The sequence below is a fragment of the Vicugna pacos genome, chromosome 16, assembly GCF_048564905.1.
Source record: "Vicugna pacos chromosome 16, VicPac4, whole genome shotgun sequence".
Lineage (NCBI taxonomy): Eukaryota > Metazoa > Chordata > Mammalia > Artiodactyla > Camelidae > Vicugna > Vicugna pacos.
The window spans coordinates 32823296-32841455 of NC_133002.1; the positions used below are offsets into that span (position 1 = coordinate 32823296).

The 18160-nt window shown below is 49.9% G+C and overlaps 1 protein-coding gene across 1 annotated transcript; it reads left to right on the forward strand.

The window, feature by feature from the left end:
* Positions 1-1042: 1042 nt before the first annotated feature.
* KRT9 (keratin 9) lies at positions 1043-6962 on the forward strand. The gene is made up of 8 exons (XM_006219256.3): positions 1043-1601; positions 3056-3138; positions 3259-3415; positions 3682-3843; positions 4570-4695; positions 4821-5044; positions 5398-5630; positions 6724-6962. The coding sequence occupies exons 1-8, from the start codon at positions 1092-1094 to the stop codon at positions 6741-6743; spliced, it is 1515 nt and encodes a 504-aa protein (XP_006219318.2). The 5' UTR covers positions 1043-1091; the 3' UTR covers positions 6744-6962.
* The last annotated feature ends 11198 nt before the right edge of the window (positions 6963-18160 follow it).

Below are 18160 nucleotides of genomic sequence, written 5' to 3' on the forward strand. Positions count from 1 at the left end.
CCTACCTGGAGGGGCCCCTTGATAAATGCCTACTCTTCCCCATGTTCAGCCCTGCTCCCCAGATCTGTCAATCCTCCAATACAAAGAGGAGCTGGCAGTGCTGGACAGCTCCTGCGGCCTGGCTCACCAGGATATGCTCGGACTTTCTGCCAGGGACAGGGGCTTGTAAATTTCAGGAGGGCAGGATTAGTCACACATCTCAGCATCCTTCCCAGGGCTCCACATGGGCTAGGCCCCTGGAAAAGGTCAACGCCATACCCACTGCTGGGCTCTGCTGAAGAACCAAGACAGTTGAGCCACTTGCCTTTCTGCCTGAAGGTCAGCTAATACTAGCGTTACTTCGTTTATTCAGTCTACTCTCTCCAGAATCCTTCTCCTTCATGTGAACTCTGCTTGCTGTTTCAGAAAGCTGGGGGTGTGTTGCTTTGTAAGTGTCTCAGTCTTTCTGCCACGCCACTCATCCTTTCCATCAGACTGGAGACTCTGAGAGCAAGGACTGGGCTCCCCATCAGACTGGGCTCTGTGAGTCCAGGGGCCAGTCTCCCTACCCACCCAGGCAGCTCCCCCATCCTCTATCATAACTCCTTGGTACTCCAGTCCTAGCTCACCCACAGTGGGCCCCAAGTGGGAGTGGAGAGGGGTGCAGACAGTAATGATCCTCAAAGGAGGAGGTGACTCTGCTCCTGGGAGTTTCTGTCTCAGAGGGGCTAAATCTCAGATCTACTGTCAGGGCAGTGGACACCAAACTCCAGGATCTAGGTCACCCCTTTGGCAGCAGAGCTGATTTATGGTGCTCTTGACAGCCAAATATCATTAAATTACTTCACACAATGGAGAGAGGCTGGCTGCCTCCAGGCTGTCACCAAAGGACGCTGAGCCTGGGGCAGCTTGGAGAAGCCCAGACACCTCCCGTATCTCAGATCTCCTTAGAGTCTGTCTCAGGGAGACCAGGGCAGACAGAGGGCACACCCAGGCGTGCCACCATCAGCTGGGGGTATAAGTAGACGTCCTCGGGTTTAGCTCCACAGCCTGCACTCCGGAGCTGGCAGCACTCCTACAACTGCTCCCACCCACGAACAGAGGATATTGCCATGAGTTGCAGACAGTTCTCATCGCCCTGCAGCGGCTGGAGCAGCGGGGGCCGCGGTGGCACCATTAGGTTGTCTGTCAGCCGCTTCAGCTCCTTGGGGGCTGGGGGAGGAGGGGGCCGGTTCAGCTCTACCAGCAGCTATGGTGGGGGGAGCTCCGTGGCCTGTGGGAGGGGAGGTGGCGGCAGTTTCGTCTCCAGCTTTGGCCAAGGATCTGCGGGTGGCTTTAGTGGTGGTAGTTTTGGTAGTAGCTTTGGCGGAGGCTTTGGGGGCTTTGGGGCTGGCTTTGGTGGCGGTGTTGGAGATGGTGGCATTCTGCCTGCGAATGAGAAGGCCACCATGCAGGAACTCAATAGCCGGCTGGCCTCCTACATGGAAAATGTGCAGAGACTAGAGAAGGCCAACAGCGACCTGGAGAATAAGATCAGGGAGTGGTATGACAGGCAGAGGCCCAGGACCATCCAAAAGGATTACTCTCGCTACTATGACACTATCGAGGATCTCAAGAAGCAGGTAGGCCGGGGAAACGCAGATCTCTGCCTGGCTGTCTCTCACACGCATGCGCACACACTCCCACACTCACTCCTGCCCTTTGTCTTCCCCAAAGGCAAGATGCTGGGTTCTAAGCTCAAGCAGTAGCCAGACCGTTCATCTTTTTGAAACTTTAAACTTTTATCAGAAACAACTCTTGGCCTGGCCCAGGTGGGGAAAGCAGAGCCAGTGTGGAGGGAGCACAGCAATGGGGCTTCCCCCATCCTGGGTCTGCCACCAATTCACTGTGTGATGTTGGGAAGCCCAACACCCTCTCTGGACCTATTCTCCTATCCATTAAAATTTTTTTTGTTTGTTTTAAAAAATCTTTGGCGGGGGGAGTAATTAAGTTTAAACCCAGGACCTTGTGTGTGCTAAGCATGCACTCTACCACTGAGCTCTACCCTCCCCACTCTCCTATCCATATAATACAGAGGATAGGCAGACTAGCTCTCAGGATCTGATGGTTTAAAATTTCTGTAATTACGTGAAAAAAAAGGGTGCTGCCACCCCAAACAGGTGGGTCATATGGCTCAGGAGAGGGGAGCATCTGCCTGTCTCTCCTCTCATCTCTTATGAGTTCAGAGCTTTCCAGTCTGGAAAACTAGAAATCCTATCTCTCCCTTCCTACTTCTCCTGGGCTCCTATAAGGACCTGTCTTGATCCTTCCAGTTTTCTTGGACCCAGATACACATGCTGGCTGTTCAAGTGATGGAGAGGATCTAGAACTCCGGGCATGGATAGAAATCATCTATCTATACATCACAACCATTCACCCATCCATCCATCCACACGTCCTCTATCCATTCAACTGAGAGAGCGAGTATCCTCAGTGTTTCTCTGGGCAGACAGAGTGATGTCCCAGACTTGGTCTCTGTCCTTGAGGAGCTCAGAGTCTAGCTCATTCACTGTTTCCACTTGTTCCCCTTGCTTCTACACCTTCTTATGAATAGCCTCGGGTATCTTGTTTCTTCTACCCCAAACCTCTTCCATCTATTTATTCATGTCTAATCTTAGCCACCCTTCAGGGACCAATTCAATTACCACCTCCTCCCTGAAGTCCTTCTTGATCTCCCATAGCCACAAGTCAACTCTTCTTTCCTTGAACTCTTCTAGGATATTTTGGACTTTGTAGTTGACTGTGGGCTCCTTGAGGAGCAGTTATCTCATTGATCTCTAAACCCCATAGTGTCCTTTGTAGTAGATCTTCAAGTATTTGTTGAATGAATGAATATAAGCCACACTGAACATCCTTGTTGGAGGCTGTGAGGGGTGAGGGGTCTGTGCCATATAACAGTGGTAGGAAGCTCTTCCAACCTGTTGGGCATCTTCCTGGATGGGATCATCACCTCCTATGGCTTTTATTGGCCTCTTGCCCTCCCAGAAGTGGGCCACAGCAGGGGTGCATGGGTCCTATGCCATCTCCTCTTTTTTAGATTGTGTGCCTCACGGTGGGCAATAACAAGACTCTCCTGGAGATTGACAACAGTCGCATGACCCTGGATGACTTCAGGATGAAGTGAGTCCTGTTCCCACTCCCATTGCTGCCATCAATCTTTCCTCTACCCGCTAGTGCTCTGGAGATTCCTGTGGGGACTTGTGCCCTCCTGCTTATGTTCTACCCCTGGCTGGTCTGCAGGTTTGAGATGGAGCAGAACCTGAGACAAGCAGTGGATGCTGACCTCAGTGGCCTGAGAAAGGTGCTGGATGATCTAACCATGCAGAAGTCTGACCTGGAGATGCAGTATGAGTCTCTGCAGGAGGAGCTGATAGCCCTCAGAAAGAATCATGAGGAGGTGGGATTCTGGCTACTTACTGCTAGTGGGGGAGAGGGAGGAACAGAAGTGCAGGGATGACTTGGGGTGGAGGGGAGCTCTGGACCACTGCCGGGGAGACACCCTCTCCCTTACTCTTGAGGAAGACACTCCCAGCCTATGGTGGTGGTTGGGTTTTGACTTCACACCTGTGACCCATCTTGTCTTTGCACCCTGGGGTGAGCAGAGGGAGAGGACTGAAAAGTGATAGAGAGGCTCCCTGACCACATCCCTGTCTTCCCTGGCAGGAGATGTGCCAGCTGTCTGGGCAGAGCACTGGGGATGTCAGTGTGGAGATGAACGCTGCTCCTGGCAGAGATCTCACTAAGATCCTCAATGACATGCGTGAAGAGTATGAGCAGCTCAGTGCTAAGAACCGAAGGGACATCGAGCAGCAATATGAGAGTCAGGTGAGCAGCGGAGGACTCAGAGTCAACCCTCTATCCCTCCATCCACGCATCCTTCCATTCGTTCCTCCACCCACCCCTCCACCTCTCAGTCCAGCTGGGCGTCTCAGTCATCCTTCTTCCAATTCATTCATTGCCCACGAGCATAATTATTGAGCAGCTTCTCAGTGCTGTGTTTCATGTGAAGTGCTGATGTCTCAGAGATGAGCCACGCAAGATTGTTGTCCTCGAGAAACTCTCACAGTTTATTGTGTGTGTGAACAAAGGTAGAGCATAAACATCTTACATAAGACTGTGTGCTATGGGACCCTAGTAGTGGTACCCGGTGAGCCCCTCACACTACACTGAGCTCTTTGGCGACTCCCTTCCTCTTGGGTCTCCATCATCTAGTGTAGAGGCTGGCACATGTAGGCATGATCTGTAGTGTGTGTGTGTGTGTGTGTGTGTGTGTGTGTGTGTGTGTGTATTTGGGGGGCCAGTTTGAAATAACATTAAAAGGGAGTTAAGAGATAAATTGTGAAGAGTCTTGAAGCCTTGCTGAAAGGGAATGTTAAGTTAAGAGAACTGGACAATCCTGCCTGGCTGGAGGGACCCAGAGCTCGGGACAACTTGTCCTTGGCATTGTCCCCATCTTGGCTCTGGAGGTGAAGGTGCTGATGAGTGGGGAAGAGCCTTCCCCGTTACTGCCTCTAGCCCAGCCTGGTCCTCACTGAGCTTTGGTGTTTGCAGATGAGCCAGATCGAGCAGGAGGTGATGTGTTATGGCCAGGAAGTGGAGTCCAACAACAAGGAGGTGACCAAGCTTCGGCACAGCGTCCAGGAGTTGGAGATCGAGCTGCAGGCTCAGCTCAGCATGGTTGGTGTTCCTTCCCTGGACCCTCTACCAGGGTGGGACACGGAAGGCTGGGCACAATCCCCGGGGGCAGGAAGGGGAGCAGTTATGAGGTAGCATCCCTCTCAGAGCCTCTTTCTGCTCCCTAGAAATCAGCCCTGGAGAAGTCCTTGGAAGATACAGAGAAACGTTACAGTCTCCTGCTGCAGCAGGTTCAGGAGCAGATCAGTATGCTGGAGGTCCAGCTTGCTGAGATCCGGGCAGAGATTGAGTGCCAGAATCAGGAGTACAGCCTTCTGCTCAGCACCAAGATGCGGCTGGAGAAGGAAATTAAGACCTACTGCAGCCTCCTTGAGGGCGGCCAGGAGGACCTGTACGTGCCCCAGGACTCTGTGGAACCCTTCTGTTCTTCTGCATAGAGGCAGCTGGGAAAGCTCCTGTACACAAGGGTCTGATGGATTGCGGGTTTCTTCCTCCCATGGGGGGAACCTCAGGGCATTTGGGCTTTGGGAAAGGAGGATGGTAACAATGAGAGAAGGGACAGCTCTCTGCTCTAGGGAGAGAAAGGCTCTCCCCTTCCAGCTGTGGTATCTGCCCAGCCTCTGTCCTCTGCTTTGCAGGAAGAAAGACTTAGGAGGACTCACATTACATTTGGGTCTTCTGTCCGGGTTCATTCTTGTACATATATGTGAGGTTACTCATTTCATATCTGTGTTTTCTTCTCAGTCAGTCTCATGGAACAGGACAAATCAGCTTTGGAGGTGGCAGAAGAAGTGGATCTCAAGGTGGAAGTGGAGGCACTTATGGAAAAGCAAGTGGAGGCAGCTATTGTGTAGGAAGTAGTTCTGGAGGGGGAAGTGGAGGCAGCTGTGAAGAAGGAAGTGGATCTGGAGGAGGAAGTGGAAGGCCATCCCAGTCTCAGTCCTCTTCCTCAAAATCTGGTGGCTGTGAGACACAAGGTAAGGGACAACTCTAGGTTGTGAGGGGTGGGGGAGGCACAGGTGATACCTGTCAAGGTACTGCACTTTTTGAATATCTTTGTGCCTCTCTGAGGAATACATATTCTAAACAGAGCTAGATTTTAGAATCCATCTTAGTGAGGTGCCATAGACTTGCCCTTGTTTCTGAATTTATCACTATTTTTGACAGAGCTTTAGGTGAGGCTAGGACCAAATTTACACATGGCCCGAGTCTCAGTAGCATAGGAGATGGGTTAGAAATTGTGTATCACCTTATTTATTTCCCACCACACCCTATGAGGTGGGTGTTGCTATTATTCCATTTTAGAGATAAGGAAAATGAGGGTCAGAGAATTTATGTAACTTACTCAAGGTCACAAAACTCATAAATAAGAGCTCAGCCCTGGGGGTGTTCCAGACCCAGTGCTTTGAATCATCATGACGATGGGGACTCCTGGGTCAACCATGGTTCAGGTAGAAAAGAGGTTCAGGGGTGTAGTCAATGACTGGCTTGTATAAGTCAGTTATATGATGAAACTACCAAAAGGAGCATATGTTAAAGATAATAATCTAAATGCAAGAAAGAGCCGCACAGCTCAAGTGGTCTCTTAGTCAGAGACAGTTTCCCCTTGTGCATGTTGAACCTCGTAAAATAAAAATTTAATATGAGATTGTAGCAAAAGTCTGGGTAACATGACTAGGAATGTTTGGCTCAGAAAAGCCTTAGGGTGCCTGGGAGCCATCCTTCTCTAGAGTGTCTGGTGTGGTTTTATGCATCATCTTCAGGCAGAGGTTACCTCAATATCCAAAGCATTTACTTAAAAAAACAAAAAGCTGTTGAATGGAGGAGGGTCTGCCTCATGAGGCTCCAGCCTCTGAAATGTGAGAGCATCCGCCAGCTGCTGCAAGAGAGCTTCAGGAATTGGGTAGGGGCCGCTAGGATCCCAGGATCCTTCCATCTCAAGATTCTTCAGCTCTTTGAGCTTCAATCTCCTTGCTCTCACTTAGCCCATTTTTCTCCAAGTCCCAGTCTGTCTGTCTCCTGCTCTAAGTCCTCTCTTCTCACTCTCACCTCCCTTCTCTTTCTCTACAGGCTACCAGATACAATACTAGAACCTCTGTAAACCTCTGTGGCCCTAACCCAGTTGAGCATCCCCCAAACGGGCAGATCCTGGATGAAGCCTACCCACTGCACTGTGGCGATGAGTCCTGGGGCCCATTTGGGATGGGGCTGACTGGGCAGTTGAGCCTCTGGCTTCCCATTGGCCCCCTCCTCTGGGGGGTTGGGGAGATCTCTCTTCCTCTGTCTGGTCTAGGGGTGACCCCACTCCCTGTCTGATCTCAAATTCTCAATAAAGCTTTCCTATTGCAAATCGAACTTGGATTTGGACCCGTTTGTTCTTTGGGATTAAGAAGGGGCAGAAAGGAGGTGAAAGGAGAATCAATTGGATCCACTTTAAAAGAGTTGGTTAGCTTTTCTATCAGTTAACTTTTGCTTGGAGCAAAGCAATCCACAATTTTGTGGCTTAAAATCACAACCATTTATTGAGCTCATGGGTTTGCAGTTGGCAGTTTAGACTGGGCATTTCTGTTTTCCTTTAAGCATCTGTGGTCCAGTCCGAGTCAGCTAGGTAGCTCTACCTCTGGGGCTTGGCTGCATGCTGGTTGGGGGTGACGGGGTTGAAAGAACCACATGACTCGAATCCTCCAACCAGCTGGCTTAAGCAAAGTTTCCAAGATAATGCAAGGCCTTCTAAGGCTTGGGCTCAGAACAGTCACTTTGGCTGCATGATTTTGGCCAAAGCAAGTCACCACTTCAGCCAGATTCAAGAGCAGGATAAACAGACTCCTTCTCTTGATAGGAGGAGATGCAAAATCCCATGGCAAGGACATGGATTGAGGGAGGGCAATCACAGAGGCCAGTTTTTGCAAACAATCTGCCTCAGTCTCTTAGCAGGTCACGTGTTCATTACTGAGGGAAACAAGACAAAAATGACGTGGGTTTTGTGTTGGAAGTTTTCACAGATGGTGAAAAATATAGGCACAAATGCAGAAAAAAAAATGCTCCAAGACAAAATAAGGAACCTTCCACAAGTCAGCAGCCGCTACCGTCCTCCAAGGTCTCTGATTGGGCTTGACTAGGGATGTCTTCCACAAGACAACGCCCTCAGCCTGTGTTCCAGATACTACTGCTGCATCCTGAACTTCCCCAAAGCTCAGAAGCTTGGTGGGAATAACTCATTTCTGCTGCACTTGGGGTCATTGCGGCTCTTAGGCTGGGGGCTGGAGTCATCTGAAGTCTTGCTCACTCACATGTTCAGCACCTGGGCTGGAAAGACTCAACCCTGGGGGCTGGCCCTGCAGGAGCTTCTCAGCATCTCTGTGTGCAGACTCTTCCTGTGCTCTCCAGCAGGACAGACTCAGGGTAGCCAGGCTTCTTACATGCTGACTCGGGGCTCCCAAGACATATGTCCTAAGCAAGAAAGAACCAGGAAGAAGCTGTTTTGCTTTATTACCTAGACTTGGAAGTCACACAGTGTCACGTCTGCTGCACTCACTGTCTCGTCTAGATTCAAGGGAAGGGAGTATAGATCTTGCAAGGAGGCAGAACTCTTTAAGATGATCTGGTTATTCAGTCAAACAGTTCAAACAGGTGCTGCTGTGAAGGGATTTGAGGGACGTAATTAAGGTCTCTATTGAGGAAGATTATCCAGTGCGCCTGACATAATCACATAAACTCTTTAAAAGTAGAGAGTTTTCTCTGGTTTGTTGTAGAAGAGGAAGTCAGAAATTTGAAGCATGAGAAGATTTCAATATTCCATTACTGGCTGGAAAATGGAAGGAGGCAAGTGGCAAGGAATGTGGGTGGCCTCTAGGAACTGAGAGCCTCCAAGGAAAAGGGGACCTCAGTCCTCAATCTGCAAAGAACTGAGTGTTTCCAAAAACAAGAAAAAGTCTGGAAGTAGATTCTTCCCCAGAGTCTCCAGCTGGGAGCTCAGCTTGACCAACACCTTATGATATCCTTTATGGAGAACCCAGTCACACTTGCAGAATTGTGATTTCATAAATGGGTCCTATTTTAAGCTGCTACATTTGCAGTAATTTGCTAAGCAGAAACAGAAACAAATACAGACCCCAAAGATGGCAGAGTGCCCATGTCACGTAGAAGGACAGCATGTGGAATGGGATATACTGATCTTTGGAAGACACAGTTTGCTACAGATTGGTCAAGCCATTGGGGGAGGGGTTACATAAGAGTAAACCTAGGACATTAAAGTAATGTAGATACTCAGGAAAACCCAAGATCGTGGTTGGAAGCTGGATGGTGTCTCTGGGTCCAAGATGGCTCTAGTGAGTTGCCTGAGCATCGAGAGTGTGATATTTTCTCTAGTGCTTCATCCTTAATATGCAACTGGTCAAGATCTTCTCCGATTCTCTTCCCACTTACACCGTCTTTCTCTCCTACCACTCTATACCTTCTCTCTATCTCTATTTGGGGAATTCTCCATCTTGAGCCTGAGACTCCCCAAGGGAGAAGCCAGAAATGTGCTTTTTCCAACTTCCATTGCAGCTAGGACATGTGGTGTGGCTCTGCCAATCAGGTGCTCCCACACAAGACTTTGGAGGTGAAGGAAGTGCCTAGTGGAATCTAATATGGTAGAAACAGGACAGGGGCTGAGACATGTAGTTTACTGAGGCAACAGTAATGGTGGTTCTGCAGGGATGTGCAGCGCCCAACATCAATAGTTTGAGCTGCAGTGTCTGTGGCCAGCAGTGACAGCAGTGGTGTCTTCCTGGAGCAATCCTTCAGTGTGATTTGGAGAATGCTTCTGTTTGCTTACCCACTAGGTCTGATTCTCTGCACTTCCTGGAAAAGATGTATTGCTATCTCTGCAGGTGAATGCAAATGTATCCTGGTATCCTTTGCTTATTGGAATAGAGAAAAAAGAGTTTCCCATATCAGGTGCTAAGGACTGTTGTGATCTGTTCTAGTAAGTAGACCTGATCTGAATCAGTGATTTCTATTGGAATAGATACATGATAAATTATAAAATTATCATTCCCTAATGTCTGCTTATATTCTACACAGGGAAAATGACAAGTTAATGGGGGAGGTGACCAGAGTGATCAACCCTGAATTTATCCAATTTTTATGTGGCACTAATCTCTATTGATCTCTTAGAGATGTAGTGTTACTGACTCTTCTTACACCATAATCCTTACTCCATAGGTCAGGGAGCTATTTATTGACTACTTTCATTCCATTTCAGATATCAGGGGAAAAAACCATTGGTTGGATCCAGGGTACCATTGGGCTCATGAAAGACAGACTTAGGTCAAAACTCCATTGGCATCTGATGCTTTGAAATGGTCAGATTCTCAGCTGCAATCAACAGAAACTACTCTGGCTGTTTTAACAAGGGATTCATAAGAGCTCTAGATAACTCAAAGAATCATTAGGAGAGTTGGAGAAACAGAATCTAGGCTTAATTTTTAACATCTCCCCAAGTGACATAGCAGAATGGGTCTGCCAAGGGAGCCGTTGCCTCTGCGAAGACTGGGAAATTTCCAAGTCAGGACATGCCCTGTTGAATAACAACCTCCACAGCTTGGGCTTCAGAGCCATGCTGCCTCTGCTATCCATGCCAGCACGTAGATGCCCCAAATGGAACCCACTTCCTCACCTACCTCCCTCCTAAGCCTCACGTGGTGCATCGGATTGGTAGAATCTAAATCACATAGCTTATCTTAGCGGCAAAGGAAATTGGAGAATGTGATTTTCGGATTTGCCTGGAAAAGAATAGTGATCAAAATGACAGCTATAATGACCCTCACATAAGCTTTCAGTCTAACTGGTGAACTATAGTGTTGTTCTGCATTTTCAGAGATTAGAGTTAGTTTGGAGCCAGTAAGTCTAGGTAATAAAGCCAATAATCCCTGCAGGTTGGGGTATTTCCTTCCCCTCAGTACACAGCTACTCTTGTAAATGCCGCCAGGTTCCTATGGGGGGAGGTTGGGAGGTAGACGCACAGTGCATTCCTGTGATGTTCTTGCAAACTCCTTCCTCAAGGGTACCTGGATTTCCCTTTATTCAAAGTGCTCTAGGTCTAAGAGCTGATCCTGGTTTTAGAACTGGATAAGATCCTGTCATTCTCTATCATGGGGCTTAAGACAGGCTTCTTCCTGATCTAAACTTTTCTTTTTGGGGGATGGGGCAGAAAACTACAGCAGTTACGACTGACTGACTTGCTCATATCAGTTCCCACATCTTTCCAGTGAGCTTTCCTGTTCTCTAGAGGCAGATAATCTTTAACCTACTTTTTCCAGACTCCCTTACAGCTGTGGATCTAGATGTAATATAAGTTTTTCCAGTCAGTGCACTTTGGTGGGACATGAGTTGAGTGGAAAGAGATCTGGAGGGAGGGAGTGTTTTTTGTTGGCATAGATCTACCAGGTACTGTATGCCTGGGGCCACCTGATCTGGTAATGGCTTCCTGATTCCCAAGGTTTCTTATTGTGGCAGACCAGGAGTTCCTTCGGGGGCTGGTTCTATGGTCTTAATCAGGGAGCCATTTCTAGAGTCTCAGTCTAGAGTCTGCTTCTCCAGCCTTCTAATAATTTCGCAAACAGCCAATGCTCTGTATTAAATTCCTTTCTGTTTCTTTATGTTTCTGTGATTGATTGATTTAGAGTCCATTTCTTTTATTTTCATTTTAAAACACCTTCATTGTGGTATAATTCCTATACAGTAGACTACACATATTACAGATGTACAATTTGATGAATTTTGATGGATGTAAATACGTATGAAACCACCGCCACAATCAAGGCACCTAACATTTCCATCACTCCCCACGAGGTGCAGATTTCAAACTCTCGATTTACCCCTTCCCACTCCTTTGGCCCACTGGTAACCACGTTTATCTTCTATGTTTGTGAGTCTGCTTCTGTGTTGTAGTAAGTTCATTCGTGTCCTTTTTCAAAGATTCCACATATAAGCGATATCACATGGTATTTATCTTTCTCTTTCTGGCTTACTTCACTTAGAATGACAATCTCCAGATCTAAATGCTCATTGAAGTAGGATCTTGGTGGTCTTCCCATGTATTTTGGTCTTAGGGACCCATGATAAGCTGATTATCATACGAAGCCTTACAGATTTTATCATCCTGATTACTATTCCAGCCCTCCAGCAATGGAAGCCTCCCTGCTTGCCCTCTGCCACCTGGACCTCATCTCTGTTAAAATCAGGGAGCCCAATTCAACTGTAGCATCTCCTGCCCACAACCTCACAGAACAAGGGCTACCATTTTTTCCAAAGATGCTGTGTTCCCTCTTGTCTATGTATTTATTTTTATTTATTTTTATTTTTCTAATGGAGGTCCTGGGGATTGAACCCAGAACCTCATGCGTGCTAAGCATGCACTCTAGCCCTGAGCTACACTCACCCTGCTGCCTAGGTATTTCTTAACTGCCAGAGTCTGGATAGTGTGTTCTGGGCTTTCATAGATGGGGAATGGTTGCATGGGTTCTAAATGATAAGCCCACTCCAACATTCCTGTTTTCCTAGCTGGTTGCGTTTCTTTCTCTTTATTCCTCTTCCTTTATTATTATTCCTTCCTTCTTTCCAACAAGGATTTTCTGGAAACTCAACTTTATTTTGTATAGGCCACTTTGGAGTTCCATTTCTGTTCACTGACTGAGCAAATGTTTAGACTCAGCCCTAAATAACTCAAGCTGGCAGCTGAATTGCAAATCTCTGGTGAGTGCCTCCATATTGATTAACTCAGTCTGATCAAAAATTAGAAACCATCTCCAAAGCCAGTATTCACATTTCTGCTGATATAGATCAGTGACATCTTGAAATTCTCCTGGCGAATAAGCCCTCATCTCTCAGCTTTGGCTTTACAATGGACCTCCTCCCTTGGAGATCTAACTTATTTATAATTTTAGAGACAATAAAGGATGGTAGGGTGGAACATGAGAAGCATTTGCAGTTTTGGGTACTACAGGTCAATTAAATCCTCTCATATATTTCTGTTCCAATTCTGTGGGTACCCTTCTTTTCTGATCAATGGTCTAAATTTTATATGACACTTGGCAAGGTTGTGATTTCAATCGATGCTGACGTTTGGCAACTTGGAGAATTCAACTTTAAGGTGAACTATTAGCTACTTCGGCCTTGTAAGTGCAAGAAAGAAGAGATCTTCTCAGTATAATCATGGAATGTTTCCAGTCCTCTGACACTCTATAGAGTCCAGATCTTAGGAATTTGAGTATATTCCCCTTTCACCCACTGAATTCAGGGACAAACAACTCCCAGAGGCAGAGGCTTGTCAAAAGTGCCCTGTGTTGGGGGTTGGAAATAAATAAAGTTGTGAACCGAACACGTGAGGTCTGCTTCCCAGTGAAGACTGTACAAAGAGCTGGGAAGAAGATGGGTGACTTCATACGTGTGGATTCTTCCCTGGGACCTCAGTGTCCCCTCCCACCCCCGCCGAAGGCCCTGGCTCTGTGCTGGCCAAAGGGAGGAGTGGGAAACAGGGTGGAAAGTGGAGGAATAAGAGTGACAGCTGGATGGTCTCTGAGAATCCTTTTGGCTCCAAATCTATTGTTCCAACACTCATAAACCCCAAGCGCTTTGCTCTCCCCGAGCTTCCCTCCACTTCGAGTCTCTCCTACGTGTCCAGGCTGCTGCTGGCCCCCTTGGCCTCAGCGCCCTGATGCTCTCTCTCTCTCTCAGGTCCAAACAGTCACAAAATCAGTTCCCTTAATAGACCGAGAACAACTGGGACTATCTGAGGGGATTCTCGGGAAACCAAAAATAAAGTTCAACAGAATCAACCACCATCATCACTCACAAATAAAACTCAGGAGAAACATAAAAGTGTGAGGATAAAATCTAGTGAGGAAATGTAGGTGGTGGTGGTGGTGATATGTGAGCCTCTTTAAGAAAATCTCTAGCTGGAGTCTTCATCTATTTTATGTAATTTGGGGGGGGGAGGAAATTAGGTTCACTTATCTGTTTTTTAACAGAGGTACTGGGGATTGAACCCAGGACCTCTTGCATGCTAGGCACATACTCTATAACTGAGCTATGCCCTTCCCTCTTTCATCTCTTTTAATCCCTTCTTCAGATCAACCATTCATCCGTTCATTCATTCGACAAATATTTATGGGTGACTTTTCTGTGCTGGGGGCTGGAAATAAATGAAATTGTGAACCAAACACATGAGTTCTGTTTCCCCAGGGAGCTCAGTCAAGGGCTGGAAGCAGATAAGCCGATTGGTCATTGCTGAATGATGTGGCGAGTGCAGTTGGTGATGGGAGGGGCCGGGGGCTGGGAAAGCATGGCGGCCAGGGAGGCTTTCTAGGACAGGTGTGGGCCAAGGTTGTTTCGCATCATCTCGTTATTTCTCACAACAGCTGCGAGAAGTAGATATTATCGTTTCCACTTAACAAGCGAAATTGAGGCTCAGAGAGGGAAGTATGTTGCACAAGACATGCCTACCAAGTCGGCCTGGCTCCAGATCCTGCCCTCCTAGCACTGCCTAGGTGGCTGCTGACAATTTCTAGGTCAGAGATGGGCTTCTGAAGAGAAAAGAATAGTTATTTTGAGATAATTGTGCAAATAACTAAGAGCAAGGGCTGCAATGTCTGGGCTCAGTTTCCCCCCTCTGAAGGCACCTGTCTGAGCTTGTTGAAGGAAGGACTGAGTGGGTGAGGAAGGAAGGATGAGGGCTTTGGACCAGATGGTCCTTAAGGACCCCTCTGCCCCAACCCTATCTTGTTCTGATTCTCATACATCTTCGGATGGCTTTGATCCCTCTGAGCTTTGGGGAATCTCTCCCCCAGCGGCTCTGGGTCCATCTTTGCTGCCACCAGCACTCTCAGCCCCTGGGACTTGCTGTTCACACCTTAACTCAGGCCAGACCCAGCCAGCCGCGATGTCTCTCATCTGTTCCCCTCAGCACAACCGAGACATGTTGTCAGAACTTTCATCAAGAGAGAGGGAAACCTCAGGAAAGTGAATCAAGGAAACCCCAAACCCATAAGGAAGAGTCAAGTCTGAGATCCAAAGGTGGGGTAGGGGTGGGGAGGAAGTGGGCTCCACTGAGCTCCCCGCTCACGGGGCGCCCCTAGCAGATCCCCAGTCTGCCTTTACCAGGTCATTGCCCCTTCCATTCAACATGCACTCGTTGGAGGCCTGCTTTGTGCCAGGCATGCTGCTGGTTGCTGGGACTGCAACAGTGACCTAGGCGGACACAGGATCTTCCCAGCAGAGCCCTCCAGGAGACACAATGAGTGACAACAGCATGACACAGGGTGCCGAGCTCCGCTCTGGGGGAGTCTGGGGGCTTTGGGCCACACAGCAGGAGTCCTAGCTCAGTCTTGGGAGTCAGGGAACGTTTCATGGAGCACGTGCTGGGCCAAGACCTGAAGGATGGGTTGGATTTATCCAGGTGAGAGTTGATGGGGGTGTGGTGTGTGCCTGCATGTGTGTGTTGGGGGGAGGCGAACATTCTGGGCAGGGGGAACTGCATCTGTCAAGCCCTGGAGGTGACACTGAGTGTGGCCCAGTGGAGGAACTGAAACATGTTTTCTGGGGCTGGGGCGAGGGAGTGGTGGGGGTGAGACAAGAGGGGGCTTGCTCCATGAAGGGGAGGAAGCTGAACTGTATCCCAGGAGTCCGAGGTAAGCCCATGACCTCTCTGGATTCACCTTTTTCTAGCCCTGTGTTTGGGGACGAGGCCCTATTGGCCAGGAACTGCCCACCATCTTTGATCCAGATAAAATCCTCCTAGTAGAGAATAAGTCTGGCAAGAAGACAAGTGGTCTCCAACCTGGTCGGAAGCTGCTCTGGAATTGGGGAGCATCACCTACCAAACCCCCAGCACCCCCTTTCTCTGAGCAAACACCAGGGCTGGGTTGTGTCACGGCTTCAACATCTCCCTGTGCGCACTCATTACTCCCCATGCTGTAGGGAAGAGGGAACCCACCAGAGGGTCCTGTGTTTAGGTGGTGGAACCTTCTCATGTCAATCTCTAGAGCAATCTCGGGGGCTGCTCTGAGGCTGCTCTGAGCCCCCTGCCTATGCCCATATTTCCTACTGTGCAGGGCAACAGGGGGGCAGGGGGAGTTTGGTGGAGGGCCCCCCCAGTGCAAACATTGACTCCTCTCCCCAGTATGTTTCCTCCTATGAGGTGGTTCTGGGAGAAAACCAAAGTTCAGAGAAGTTCAGTGACTTGTTTAGGGACCAACAGCTGGCTGGGGACTCCCTACCCTCCCAGATTGGAACCCACGTGCATGGGATTCCATGGCTGGTGGGATTTCCTTGCGGCAACTTGTGTCAGCCCCTTGCAAGGGATGATTCTAGATCTCACTGGATGTATGCTCCTAGTTTGCCCAGCTTTCTTTAGCTTGATCTCCTAAGGGTCCCACTAAACTCTACCCTAAGAGAACTGTGAATTCAGGGGACTGGCCTATTCCCGGAAGGTTTAAACATTTGGGTACCATTATGATTCCAGCAGGGGTGTACTGGGAGGAGGACGCTGGGCTGACCGCCCGCGGGGGCGAGGTGTGGTGGGGGCAGGTAGGGGGCGGGCCGTTTCCGTCAGCTCCGGCTTCCTTTACAGCCGTGGCTGCAGCGGCCCCTTGTGGCTGTTTTGCACCTGAGGCAGCCGAGTGTCAGACAAACAATTTTAGAGTGCGGAGGGGAGATACCTTTCCTTAGGCGGCCTCCTCCACTCCTTTATTGCTCCACTGCCAGTTTCAGAGAACGAAAGACACATGCCCAGGGTCACACAGCTACAATCTGGGTCTTTGGATTTTCAGCACTTCCGGGCCTCTTTCTCTTGTACCAGTCTCAGCTCAACGCCAGTTTGCTCTCCCCTAGGGAGGCTGGAGAGTAGCCTGGAGTCTAGAGCCAACCCGTGCCCAGATAATGCCCCCCTGACCTTTCAGATCTTTCATCTCAGAGTTGAACACCGTCAGAAATGCAGAAAGAGGGGCCATTCAGGTGGCAGGGCGGCGAGTCCCCGTACGGCCTCCAGGGGGCGCTGTGGCGCCGAGTTGGCCTAGTCCTGGGCGCCGGCTGCACCCGCGGAGCCAGCTCAGCCTGCTGAGGGCAGAGGGAGCTGCGGGCGGTGGGGTGAGCTTGTAAAGTCAGCCCCCGGGCCGGCAGCCTGTCCGAAGCAGTAGCTGGCTCCAGAGTGGACAACACCGCTTTCTTCGATAGCTCGGATGCCAGACTCTGATCCGCCTTGCAATCCCCTCTTCTCTCTGAACCTCTAAATAGCCCCGGGAGGTGGGCAGGCAGGATCATTGTCCCTAGCACATAGACTGGGAAACAGAGGGGCTAACAGATTGCCCAGACCAGCCAGATGCTGAAAGTCAGAGCCTGGACTGGATCCGGCACTTTGGACTCTATATCCAGCGCCCTTTCCTGAATAACTTGTGACTTCCCCCGCGCTTGGCTCAGGGTAAATAGGAAGGGTGCTCTGGTGGGAGGTGGGAGGCGCATTGGAGTCAGCTCCACTGCCGCCTGCCCCTGTGGCCGTCAGCAAGTCACATACCTCTCTGTACCTCAGTATCATCTGTGAAATGGGTGGTAATGATCTCCTTTGGAAGGTTGTTGTAAGAAACGGACCTAATGGATTATGTCTGGGCGCCTGATCTAGGAAATATAAGGACTGCTGGGTCCAGGCTGCGCCATCAGAGCCCTGCTGTGCTTCCCTGAGGGAGGGGAGAGCTTCCCTGGACTGTGGGGTGCAGAGCGTGGGGCGGCACTGCTCAGGCCGTTGGAGCGAGTGCGCAGATGAGCTGGGAGGGGGCCAGGGCTGGTGGGGTCAGAGGCAGGGCAGGGTGTGAGGGATATGAGGGTGAGTCACTTAGCAGCCCAGACATGGCAGAGTGAAGGGGAAGGAGTGCGGGGGCCGGCCAGGCCTGGCGGCACCAGGCACCAGACACCCGGCATGGAGGCAGCTCTGCGGAAAAAGGCGGCGAGGGCTTGTCACCGCGCCAGCCCCACACCGCCAGCCCCTGGCTCCTGTCCAGCCCGGGCGCCCCAGGAAAGGGGCGGAGCCAAAGGAGACGTGTGGATTGGGACCGCTCAGTGTGTGGGCCTGTGTGGAGAGTGGGTTCCGGAGAACCCGATGGGAGTGAGGGTTTCCTCCCCTGCTGCCCACTCCCTCCTGCTCTCTCCACTTGCTAATAAGGACTTTCTTCCTGCCCGCATGGCTGGGAGTGGGTGGAGGAGAATGCTCCGTGGGCCTGTCCCAGCCCTGGTGGGGTCACCAGCTAAGACAGACAGACTGAGGCAATGTCCCCACGTGTACCAGGCCCTCTGCAGCTGACTTTCCATTCGGACCTGAGCCACATCTGCATGGGTCAGGGTGCCCGCAGGATACATGACTCTCGGGGTCAGCTGAATGGACTTTAGAGAAAGAACTATTTTTGAAAATCTGAATAGGAGCAGGGTTGGGGTAGCACCCAGGAGGGAGCACGGAAGCTGAAGGGACAACGGAGGA

Coding starts and splice junctions, on each gene's coding strand:
- KRT9 (XM_006219256.3), top strand. CDS start 1,092: ATGAGTTGCAGACAGTTCTCATCGCCCTGCAGCGGCTGGAGCAGCGGG. Junction 3,844..4,569: donor AGCAGCAATATGAGAGTCAG/GTGAGCAGCGGA, acceptor TGGTGTTTGCAG/ATGAGCCAGATCGAGCAGGA. Junction 5,045..5,397: donor GAGGGCGGCCAGGAGGACCT/GTACGTGCCCCA, acceptor TTTTCTTCTCAG/TCAGTCTCATGGAACAGGAC.